At 53.9% G+C, this 12,421-nt stretch overlaps 2 protein-coding genes across 2 annotated transcripts; both read right to left on the reverse strand.

Moving 5' to 3' along the window:
- Positions 1-889: 889 nt before the first annotated feature.
- Positions 890-1,846, reverse strand: LOC124973997 (olfactory receptor 11L1-like). Its single transcript, XM_047537581.1, has one exon. The coding sequence runs from the start codon at positions 1,844-1,846 to the stop codon at positions 890-892; it is 957 nt and encodes a 318-aa protein (XP_047393537.1).
- An 8,568-nt stretch (positions 1,847-10,414) lies between these two features.
- On the reverse strand, positions 10,415-11,374 carry LOC124974011 (olfactory receptor 1C1-like). Its single transcript, XM_047537591.1, has one exon. The coding sequence runs from the start codon at positions 11,372-11,374 to the stop codon at positions 10,415-10,417; it is 960 nt and encodes a 319-aa protein (XP_047393547.1).
- Between the last annotated feature and the right edge of the window lie 1,047 nt (positions 11,375-12,421).

Raw genomic sequence — 12,421 nt, forward strand, 5'->3', positions numbered from 1 at the left:
GCGCTCCTGTGTGGCACCCACAGGGATGACCAGGTCCCCTCCCACACCCACGGGGACGGCCAGGCCCCCTCCCACACCCACGGGGACGGCCAGGCCCCCTCCCACACCCATGGGGACGGCCAGGCCCCTCCCAGACAGCAGAGGGCCGGCGGTGTGGAAGCCAGGAGTGGTCTCCGTCTCCCCTCAGCAGGAGACTGGCCTTTGCTTGACTGCTGGTCCCCTTGGTACTGACAGGCATCTAACAGTGGGTATCTCACCAGGTGAAATGGCCCATTCTCAGTGTCTGCCTCTACATCTTAGTCAGGGTGTATCCTTGCTGATATTTTGAAATAGAGCTCATTTACTTAGGGTTTTAGGTTGCCCAGGAAAACCCTGATCGACTGACTTTTTCTAACAGATCACTTGCTGCATCTTTATCAACAAGTCAGCATCCGAGCTTGAGAAACGTCCGACTCACACAGGCCTTCAGGAAACGTCCACGGAGACGGCACATCTCTGAGGTACAGAGGACCGCGTGTGGAGCAGACCACCTGGTCATCAGATGGAGGACCCCTGCCCCATCTAACAGAGATCTGTGGCCCAGGGTCCCTGGTCAGAGCATGTCCTGAAAATGCTCAGCGGGAACACCCGCACTCAACCGGCCTGCGTTCCCCTTGCACTGTGGGCAGGAGCCGGGTCGCCCACCTTCCCGGCATGGGACGCGGTACTAAGACAGTCATAGGTAGAGTAGCTGCGGAACAGCTCTCCGCAGAGTTCACAGTTGGAGCCTGTGAGCCCCATGCAGAGGGGCCTCCTGAGAAGGTATCCACGGCGACCTCCGGCTTTCTGTACTTACCATTCGCGCACGGGTTTGAGTTTCCGTTCTCAGTCGCTTGTCTGTGTTGATGTCTCAAAGCTCCTGCCTGTTTCTGGTCGACAGGAATCTCCTCTGTGCCAGAAGTTTCCTGAAAGCCTTCTTCACGTCCTTGTTCCTCAGGGTGTAGACGAGCGGGTTCACCAGCGGGGTGACCACGCAGTAGAACACGGAGATGACTTTGCCGATGGTGAAGTTGTACTTGGCTGGAGGGCGGACGTAGGCGAAGATGATGGTGCCGTAGTAGATGGTGACCACCGTGAGGTGGGAGGCACAGGTGGAGAAGGTCTTCTTCCGGGCCTCCGGGGAGGACAGCCTGAGCACGGCGGCCACAATGTTGCCGTAGGAGGACATGGTGAGAAGGAAGGAGCTGAGAATCACCACAGAGCTGCAGGTGTAGCCCAAGGCTTCCGCCAGGAAGGTGTCTGAGCAGGAAAGCTTAAAAATGGGGTCTGAGTCACAGAAGAAATGGTTGATCTTCTGGGGGCCACAGAAGTGGAGGCGAGAGATGAGCACGGTGGGCAGGAGAGGGGCAGTGAAGCCCCCAGCCCAAGACCCAGCCGCGAACCGCAGGCAGAGCCCGAGGCTCATGAGGAGGGGGTAGCGGAGAGGGCTGCAGATGGCCACGTACCGGTCGTAGGCCATCACCGCCAGCAGGATGCACTCGGTGGCCCCCATGGAGAAGAAGAAGTAGTACTGGACGATGCAGCCGGAAACAGAGATGGCCGCGCCCTTCGACAGGCAGGTGGCCAGCAGCTTAGGCACCGTGGCCGTGGTGTACCAGATCTCCAGGAAGGACAGGTTCCCCAGGAAAACGTACCTGGGTGTCTGCAGCGTGGGCTCCACCAGGACGATGAAGATGATGAGGGTGTTCCCCAGGAGGGAGAGCAGGTACACCGCCAGGAACAGCGTGAACAGCGCCGGCGCAGCCCGCGCGCCCGGGAAGCCCAGCAGCAGGAACTCCCTGACCGCCGTCCCATTGGCCAGGTCCATGCCGCCTCTCTGGTCGGAGGGAGCTGACCACTCTCGGGGGAGGGGAGGCTTTACCCAGGCATCGGTCGATCCTCAGGATCAGCCTGCAGGGGAGGAATTCTGATGATCCACGTTCTACAGATGAAGAAATGAGGGCCGGCCGCTGCCCCAGGGTCTGCTCACCCCGTGGTGGCAGGCGGTCGGGACGCAGGAAGGTGGCTCTAAGCCAGAATCCGAACTCGTACCCGAGAGGAGGAAGGTGGATCACCCTTGTCCCTGGGAGCTCACCTCCCAAGTCACAGAGGTGCCGTAGGAGCTGGAGGGCTGCCCTGGGGAGGGAGGGGTGCCAGGCCTCAGCTGCAGGGCCCTCGCCTGCTCCATCGGTCAGGGGCGGGCGGGGGACGGTGGCGCCAGCCTCCGGGCACAAAGCAGAGGGTGGAAGGAGACGCGTATGGAAGACGTCTGCTCCCAAACACGCTTCGCCCTCCCGAGTTCTGGCTTGCGGGATTTTAGAATCACTGCTCTGGTCATTGCATTCGTTAGGAACAGTCAAGCAAATAGATTTTTAAAGGAGTCGGAAAGCTTTAGAGAAATGAGGATCCCCAAGGGTGCACCCATGGGCTTCAGTGCCAAAATATCCAGATGATGCATAGAAAGAAAAAAAAATCTGGGAAAGCAGCGTAAAGATGCTCCTGTACATGTGACCTGTGTTTGAAGTGCATAGAGTCTGAGGAAACCACACAGACCCCGTATCTCCAGCATCTCCGGAGACGGCCGCTGAGTGTGATGAGCATCAGCTGGGTCCTGTCCGAAGACTCCTGGCTTTGAAACGTGGAGACTCTAGACGGCCCCCAGGCTTTCCCGCAGTGTGCCCCCTGCCTGCCGTGCGCGGGGCAGAGAGGTCTTCACTGACGGATCCTGGAAATCATTCTCTACAGCTACAAGATCAAGTAATGCTAGTGTGGTTGGGGATATTATTAATCCCCCGAAAATACTAAGATTTTTTTTTCATAGTTCTGTAACAAAAATTCAGTTCTACTTCTTGCTACCCCACAATCCAAAAACATTTGAAATGCTATGAACAGAATTTAAAATTTAAGTAAGTAATTTGTATAAAAGAGCTTCAACTAATTTTTAAAAATATTTTCCCTATTTTTGTTTATCTGGTTCCTTCAAAATATAGCAAGATTTGTGCTGTTTCTGTAAGACTGAGGGTCGAAGTGTCTCTCGTTGCTGTTATGGGAAGGATGTTGTATCGTTAAGGAAGAAAGCAAACTCCGTGACTTAAGGCCTGTGGTCGGAGCCTGCAGGCGGACTCGGCTGGTGTCACACGGCCCTCCCTTCTCCTCTGTCCTGTCTTTGGTCACCTCAATCCCTGAACTGATAGGCAGGCCCCATGTTCTTCAGCTGCCAAGCTATCGCAGCCAAGAGAGAGAAAATATTTCCTAAACCAATCAATGCTTTCATTAAAATAATACGCAAATGTACAAACTCACATACTTAATTTTGTGGTTTGGATCTATAATCTGCAGCTGTTCCTCCCGTCAGCGAGTGAGCTGGGAGGGGCTCCGGCCAGGCCCAGGGCACCCCAGCAGCAGGCTCACCGGGGCTCTGGGCCTGCCGCTCCGGAGGGTGGGGAGGAGCGGGTGCGGTTCTTCCCTGCGGATGCTCCACAGTATATCCTGCTGATTTTCAGGAATGTAGTGTTAGTCAAATAATCTCTGGTGTCTCCCTTCAGCCAGACCAGAGCTGGGAGGTACTGAACCCAATTGCCTCACAGCCTGCACAACGTAGGGACCCTCCCGCCGCCCGTGTGCTTCGCCCACATGCAGCTCCTGTGCCACCTGTGGACACCCAGACCTTGGATTTTTGTGGGTGCCCTTCTTCCCCTGTGGTCCAGGGGTGGGGAAGGGAAGACCAGGGATCTCCCTGTGAGCTTTATTATGATTTCCTCAGCCCGGGAGAGCTGCTCTCTGCTGTGGGACATCACAGGGGCTCCCTGAGGACTTCCTTTGCTGAGGGTCAGGGCGCTCTCCCCCTAGAGGAAGGGCAGAGGCACTGTGGAGGCCTCAGGGACGTCCCCAGGCCCCAGGCCTGCGCTGCGGCGGCCCTGCCTGTGGCACTCCCCCTACAGACAGGACTGCAGGGAGCAGCGCTGGCCCTCCGGGCCCTGGCTCCATGCCCAGCATGCAAAATTTACCATACGCAGCCCTCGCTATGGGCCCACCCGCATGATCACAGGCCACGTTCTCTAGTGCACATAAGGCAAGCCTCTGGCCATTGGAAGTCCTCCTTCACAGCGACAGAGCTACAAAACCAAAAGAAACCCACTTCCATGGAGGTGAGAGAGCAGGCGGGGAGCTCCCCGGAGGACGGAACCTGCACCCGGAGCCAGGGCAGCGCTTCCCCAGGCCAGGCCGGCGCCGAGCATGCGCAGAGCGTCGCAGGCCCCGCACCCTGGTGACGGGAAAACGGCAGAGAGGAGTTTAGACCATCCGCACATTCCCACAGCGACAGGGACCTGGAAAGGAGTGTGACCTTGTCCAAATTACTCAAGGAAGAATGATCTCTGACCTTTTAGATTTAATTTCATTTTTATTATATACTGAAAAGTTATTTATGGGTTAGAAAGTTATGATTTCTGAATACAAATATCACACCAAACTGATGAAAATATACATGATCTCAAATACTTAACACATTTGTGAGGAGAACACCTGAAATTTACTCAGTGATATTGCAATATGCAGTGTTTATTTAGTAGCTATACCAACCCTGGTGTGTAACGGATCTCACAAACAGTCCAACTGCCTCTGGTGCGGCTGGGCTTGGCTGCCCCGCAGTCGGACTCTGGTACCCGGAAGCTGCCCTGGCTCCTGCCAGGCCCACGTTGAGGTCGAGTGCGACAGGAGGCCTTGGGGTTGGCTTACTTCACTTAGCATGATATTCTGACTCCATCTATGTTGTTGCCAGTTGCAGAATGTCTTTCTTTAAAGCCACTGGTGTTAAAGCCCTGGCGTAAACACACCACGCTGTCTTCCTGAGTCCTCTCCCACGGATGGACGCTTGGACTGGCTCCTCATCCTGCGTCTGTGAATGACCCACACTCCACAGACGTCCCTGTGACTTGCCGATTTTGGCACATTGGGGTAAACACCAGACCTGAGGTGGCTGGATCACAGGGTGAGTCTTCATTTTGAGGACTTCCTGCCATTTTCCAGAATTGCTGTGATAATTTGCATTCCCTCCGGGGCTCCTTTCCCTCCACTCCTGCCCACTCTGACTTCCCCTCTTTTTGATAACAGCCTTTTGTTTGTTTGTTTGTTTGTTTTGGTACTTGGCATTGAGCTCAGGGGCGCTAACCACTGGAGCACATCCCCAGTCCTTCCGCTGTTTGTTTAGAGTTGCTGAGGCTGACTTGGAACTCGCCATCCTTGCCTCTGTCTCCCATTGATGACCGTTTTGACAGGTGGGGATGAGGTTTCACAGCCCAGTGATCAGCCCCGTTGGGCGTGTCTCCCTTCCTCTGCTGTGTTTGAGATGCCTGTTCAGGTCCTTCATACAGTTGTGTATTTTAGCTGTAGATGGACACGATGCCTTTATTTTATTGATTTATTTTCCTGAACCCAGTGCCTCCCGCGTGCTAGGCAAGCTCTACTCTGAGCTCCGCCCCTTGGTACAGTTCTCACCCAGAGCACTTGTTTTCTTTCTGTAGAGTTTTTGAGTCCCTTATGTGTCTTGAATACCTGAAATAAGAGTTGCAAATATTTCCTCCCTAATGTTCCACTAACTGCTTCCTTATTCTGCAGAAACCTAATTTTGTTGTAATTCTGTTTATTTTTGCTTTAACTGCCAGCATTTTGGAAGCCAGGTCTAAGATGGCATTTCCCAGACCGACGCTGCATTGTCGTCTCTGGTCCTTCTAGAGGTCACAGTTCAGTCCTTATGTGTAAGACTCTGATCCGCTCTGAGCCGGCTCAGTACACCAGGGGTGATGGAAGTCCAATCTCATGCTTCTGCCTGTGGATGAACCGTCTCCCCAGCACCGCTGGTGAAGGAAGGCTGTCTTTCCTCCAGCTGTGCTCTTGGTACAAGCCTGTGGGTTGCTCCCAGGCCCCTGTACTGGCCACTGGTCAGCATGCCTGCTGACCGTCCGCCGCTCCCATGCTGCCTGATTCCTCCTGCTCTCTAATGTGTTTTCTGGTGTGTGGCCTTCAGCTTTGTTGTTTCACACAAGGTTGCTTTGGCTGCTCAAGGTTTTTTGCTGTTCGGGTTTTATGAAGTTTAGATTTTTAACAACATTTCTGAGAAAATGACTGTGGACTTCTGATAGGAATTGCATTGCCTACGTAGACCCAGCGTTTGGGCAGCCCCAACGCTTCAGCAGTGCTGCTTCTCCAGTCCACGGGCACAGGATGCACTTCCCCTCCCCAGTGATCCGGAGTTCCCCGCACTCACTTGTACATCCTTGGATGAACTAAGCATTCTATTTTTTGGTGCTCTTGTACGTGGCGTTGGTTTTAAATTTCTTTTTTGGATAGGTGCTTGTGAGGGAAGAGAAACGCTGCTTTTCTATGTGCTAATTCTGGTCCCTGTGGCTGGTCCGCTTCCCACAGCTCTTGGGGAGCACCTGGGGTCTTCTCTGCATTCGGGCCTGTGCTCAGTGAGACAGCGTGGCTTCCTCCTGCCTTGTCTGGGTGCCTCTAGGGTCCCTGTCTGTGCCGTGGCTCTCTGGCCAGGGCCTCCAGTGCTCTCCTGGAGGAGGTTTGGGGCTGCCGGCCTGGGGTGGCTTCCCCTGCTCAGCTTGGTTCTGTGCTGGAACCAGCTTTGTGCTTGCTGAGGTGCCTTCCTTCCGCACCTCTTTGAAAGGATGTTGAATTTGTTATGGGGCGCAACTCAAGAACAGACCGGTCACCACCGAGGAGTCCAAATCTGAGAGTCTTTATTAACCCGCTGGCCCACTATCTCACGCGATGCCCCCAAAATGGCTATTGGGAGAACAGCCCCGACCATAGGGCTGCAGGGGCTTTTATACCAGAAGCTAGTACATCAGTCTTAAGTGTCTGTTGCTATGATTCAAAATTACAAACTGACATCATGGGATCTGAAATCGTTAGCAGAGGGGGAAGCAGGTCAAAATGACCTTACTTAGGTACAAACTAAAGAGCGGTTACTAACACCTAGACAACCACTGTTGACATCATCGTTAACACGATACACTGTTTAGGAAACTGGGAATCAAAAAGAGAACAGTTTTTCACTGTACAAGAATTGCCATTTCATCATTTTGTATTGCCAACCATGTCATGCTAAGCACCTGTTGGCGGGTACAGAGGCGGGGTTCCCATGGGAGACGCATTTCCTGCATGACAGGGAGTCTCAGGGTAAAGTGGAGTCTGTGTAGTCATTGTCCACATAGCCTGGCCTGTGACATTTCCATGGAGCCAAATCTGTCAGCCTGTCACATCATTTTGTCCAAGCCTTGTCTCATTCACTGAGACAATCACACATTTTTTTTACCTGGATGTTGTTTACTGATCTGCACATACTGAACCATCTGCATCCCAGGGACTACAGGTCACTTGAGCACAGTGGATGAACCTTTCATGTGAGGCTGAGTTTGGGTTGCGAGTATTTTGCTAAGGATATCGCATGTACTCTCATGAGGGAGAATCAGCTTGGTTTTCTTTTATGGATGAATCTCACAATCACAGTACTGAGCACAAGAAATCAGGCATAGAAAAATGCCATACGCAATTTCATGTAACTCTTGCACACATTAAGAGTAGACGGTGGCAGAAGTTGAGTGATGTGTCTTCCAGGGCTGTGATAAAAGCGTGTGGTTACTTTTGCATTGTGTGATTTGGTTGTGGTTATGTGTAATCTTCTCTTTGTTGGAAGAACTGTAACTTAGCTTGGTACTAATAGAACAGGGAAGGACAGCCAGGGGGCTGGGACCAGGAAACGCCCTGGGTCCAGCAGCCGTGGAGACCCACGCTGCCCCTAACCATCCCCCACAGCCAGCTAGGCACCCCTGCTCCTCATCTGCCCACCCCAGGAGAATCCAGGAGGAACTGCTAGAAGCTGAGTCAGTAGCCAACCTTCCCTGCCCTGGGGACACAGGCAAGAAAAACCAGTGGAGTCAAACGTGTTTGCAATCGCCTTCAATCAGTTTCCTCATGGCGATTTCTAGTGGAAAGACCACTTATGTTTGGAATGCGTTTAGGGTACCATGGCTAGCTTCTCCAGGTTGCTTATGTAACAGATTTAGACTTGGCAGGTACACGACACGACCTCTGAAACATCTCAAGGACCCCTGAGCACTGTAAAGCAGAACAGTGGAGCATCCTCCTCCCTCGCACACAAATCCTTCTGTGCAACGCAGTGACCCTCCGATGTGGCTTGGAGGCCTGCATTTTCATCTGGCTCAGGTTCATTTGGGTGTGGTACACAAAGCTTCTGGAGTTGCACCAAATGGCCCCCAGCTTCATGACCTGCCAGTGTCCTGCAGTCATCTGTAGCCTTTGGACTATTAGTGAAGTAGGACATTGCTTAAATCCCCAGTTCTCAGGAGCCCGCTTTGCCACCTCAGTGGAAAGTGGAGCTTCGCGTCCCACAGAAATACTGAGGCATACAAAGGCATTGTACCATGAAAACCCAGGTTAATGCCACCTTCCTTTCTCCTTTTCTTTGTTCACCAAGTGGCATCTTGGTGTTGGTTTACCTCCCAGTCTCTGCCAAGAAGGGGTCCCCGCTCTGTGGAGAGGCTGCTCTCCCCACCCCAGGACTCACTGCTGGTTCCTCCGTCCTCGTACCCGTGTATTTCATGCTTTTCTTTTTTAAGAATGTGTGAGATCAGCAGGAGCGCACTCCAAAGAGCTCCCTGTGCCTCTGCTAAGGGGACGGTGGAGTCCCAGGTCCTCTGAGCCCCCTTCCTGGTGGTCAGACAGGTGGCGTTCTGCAAAGTACCTTTGAAAGGAAGGTGCACCTCCCCCGTCACACAGCTCCTCCATTCTGGCTGACTGTTCAGGTGTCTAGGGAAGACAACGCTCAGACGATTAAGTTGAGGTCACTGCTTTGGTTCAGGGAAGCTACTAAGTGGTCTGCACTTGCCCTTCAGGGGCTCGCGGCTGGTGGGAAGAAGTGCAATAGCGTAGAGACGGGCACTGGCTCGGGGATGAGGCTGAGGGAGAGGATGACGCCCGTGCCACCTGCTGGCAGAACAGCCGTCGCCACACGTCACGCAGGGCAGGAGCAGCCTGAGTGACATCTGAAAGCCTGACACACATCGCCTCCGTTCCTGCAGCGTCCCAGCTCTCCACCCGTCATCCCACCACCTAAGCCCAGTGGCATCTCCACATCTAGATCCCTGGCAAAGCAGGACTTGAACTTCTGGGACAGCTACTCTTTAGGTATAGAATACGAAGCAAATACCCGCATTTATCAGGGAAAGCTGCAAGTTATAAGCCGTCTCCTCACACGTTACTTACTTACTTACTTACTTACCTTCATGAACCTACATTATTTTTCTGTATTGAAGCTAGATAACTACGTTAGAAGAGTTGAAGTTTATGTGACCCCTTGGTTGTTTTTTTGAGAAACATTTTTTTCTTCAAATGGATCTTCAGATGCATCTGTATGTATTTGTTTTTTCTCGGGAACGTGTGAATTTCTACTGGGTTTTAAAATCGGGATGTGTGTGTTGCCCTGAGCATTCACAGAGGCGCAGAAGCAGACATTTTGATTGTGGAGAAGGCAACGTTCCCAAAGGTGAACTGGAATGGGTGAGTCGCCAAGCATTTGGGATCAGAGCCACATCTAGAGTTCACTCAACTGGATAACCTCTGGAATAATCCCTTTTCCCATATTGTGTATTGATTTGCTATTAGCAAGACAGGAGAAAACAAAACTCAGAGCTTTGGGGGCGAGGCTTCCTCTTGAAGGGGGTTCTGTTACTCCCACACAAGGGACATCCATGGCTTCCTCAGCAGTGGGCTGCACCAGGTAGGTCAGCCAACCTCCTCCCCATAAGGCAGGGAGGGTGATTTGAGCAGAAGGTGTTCTTCCTCCATGCCAGAGACAGGCACACACGTGACAAGGATGCAATGGACAGAATGGGGACATCGAGGCGTGTCGAGTGAAAGCAGAGTGAAGGTGTGTTCCCGAGACAGGGAGGCATTCCCAAGAGCGCTTCAAGAGGACGCAGTGCTGGAGACAGAGCCCTGCTGCTCACACCTGTGGGTCTGGACAGGAGCCGGAGCCCCACGGTCCACCCTGAACCTTGGACACTGCCCTGGCAGGCCCTGTCCTGTCCCCATCCTGGGAGATGGATTTCTTGGACCGCACCTCCCTGCCCAGGCAGCTCTGCACTGGTCAGGGACCCTGGTGGCCCACACCTGCCTCTCAGGAGGCACCATCCTTGTCCAAAGCGTGGGTTCCGCCCACAGGTGTCTGCTCGGTGGACAGTGAGGATCCACACAAAGCACTGGAGGCACTTTCCACGTGAAGAGGCACTGGGCAACCAGCTGCTCTGGGGGCTGCTGCGGTGGCCACGTGGGAACAGGCCTGCCTTGGCCCCTTGCTCTACCATCAGCGTCCGTCTTGGGTGGCGGTCGCGGCTGAGAGTGGCTCACACAGCACCTTCTGCAAGGCTACCTTCACCTCCCTGTTCCTGAGGCTGTAGAGGAAGGGGTTCAACATAGGAGTGACCACCGCGTACACGGCCGCCGACAGCGCGTCGCCCTCAGGCGTGTGGGGGGAGGCGGGGCTGAAGTAGACGGCGGTGGCCGAGCTGTAGAACAGCACCACCAGGGACAGGTGGCCGCTGCAGGTGGAGAAGGCTCTCTGCTTGCCCCGAGCGGAGGTGAGCTTCAGAACGGTGCAGAGGATGAGTCCATAAGAGGTGAGGATGCCGGCCAGGGGCGTGAGAGCCAACGGGGCCCCCACCGAGAGGATGACCAAGACATTGAGGGAGACGTCGGAGCAGGAGAGCTGCAGGAGAGGGTGGAGGTCGCAGAAGAAGTGGCGGATGACGTTGGAGGCGCAGAAGGACAGGCGGGCCATCAGCAGGGTGTGCAGGAGGGCGTGGAGGCCAGCGAGAGCCCAGAGCCCCGCCACCAGCCTCAGGCAGAACCGCGGGCTCACCAGGGCGGCATAGCGCAGAGGGTGACAGATGGCCACGTATCGATCGTAGGCCATCGCACAGAGCAGCAGGCTGTCCATGTTCACAAAAGAAATGAAGAAGAAAAGCTGCGCAAGGCAGCCTGCCAGGGCGATGGTGGAGGTGCCCGTCAGCAGGTTCACCGCCATCTTGGGGACGGTCGTGGAAACAAAGCAGACGTCGACGAAGGCCAAATGGCCAAGGAGGAGGTACATGGGGGAATGCAGGCGGGAGTCACTGCGCACGGCCAGGACCATGAGTGTGTTTCCCAACACGGCAACCAAGTACATGCAGAGGAAGAGCGTGGCCAGGACGTGCGGATGGGCCGAGGAGCCCGGCAGTCCCAGGAGCACGAGCTCCCTCGTGGCCGTGAGGTTTCCTTTCTCCATCTTCCCACTGGATCCAGAAGAAGAAGACAGTGAAGGGTGGCGCCCCGCAGGGTGCGGTCCTCGCTGCCGAGTGTGTGCCTGTGACGAGGGGCCGCCCGGACCCTTGCCGGCCCTGACGCTTGCCACCTACATCCGTGTCTCTGCCATTCTGTCTGCACACCACAGAAACACGCCAGTGACTCAGCCTCACCTTCTTCCAAGAAAGCCTGGTTTCTTCCCTGATGTTGGAAGGTGGGTTCTGGGAATGATGGCCGATTTTAATTGGGCCAGTTATGTTCATTTGCCCACGACAACCCGATCGTCCACACTGGCCTTATTAGAAAGTTGCTTGTTTCGGCAGCTGTGCTGTTTGCTCCGAGCAGATTTGCTCGCCTTCGTTGAGTACTGTTCCTGCCAGCCTGATGTTCCCCACCAGGACGGCAGACGCCCCGTCCAGCTTCTTCACTGGTCACTGGTGATCCAGGCCTCCTCTCTCCTTGGGTCCACCCTGGCTTCTTTGCTCACTGCTGGCCATGGTACAGAGCCTCTGCCAGGCGTGCAGGGTCACCTGCAGCTTCTGCTCCTACACGGGCGGGAGGCCCCGCGGCCCAGGGCGGCCGGTGCACTGCTTTTCCCAGGAGAGGCAGCAGTGCTCCTCCGACTACCAGAATTCTTCACCACGGGTCTTGCTGCCTTGCAGTCTCCACTCTCCAAACGCTCACCATGGCATCAATATGATCCATGCCTGCTTTTCATTCTGAATATTATCAAGATAAAAGTTTTTTATAACCGTTAGCAAACAAGTAATTATCTGTTCATTCACATGACCAATGTCTTCCTTCAACAAATATGTCATGAGCACTCCTATGTCCACATTCTGAGCACAGTTCATTCAACATTGAAGATTATTTTTTCTGACTCAAGCTGAATTCTTAAGTATGTCTTCCAACACATTCTGCTTGACCTTGGGGCTTTTAAAAATCTTACATTTTAAAAATATTTTTAGGTTGTATTGTTTTAAATCTAGCTTGCTATCATGGCTTTGAACAGGCCATATGGCTATCAAGC

Source organism: Sciurus carolinensis, unplaced genomic scaffold (assembly GCF_902686445.1).
Source record: "Sciurus carolinensis unplaced genomic scaffold, mSciCar1.2, whole genome shotgun sequence".
Taxonomy (NCBI): Eukaryota; Metazoa; Chordata; class Mammalia; order Rodentia; family Sciuridae; genus Sciurus; species Sciurus carolinensis.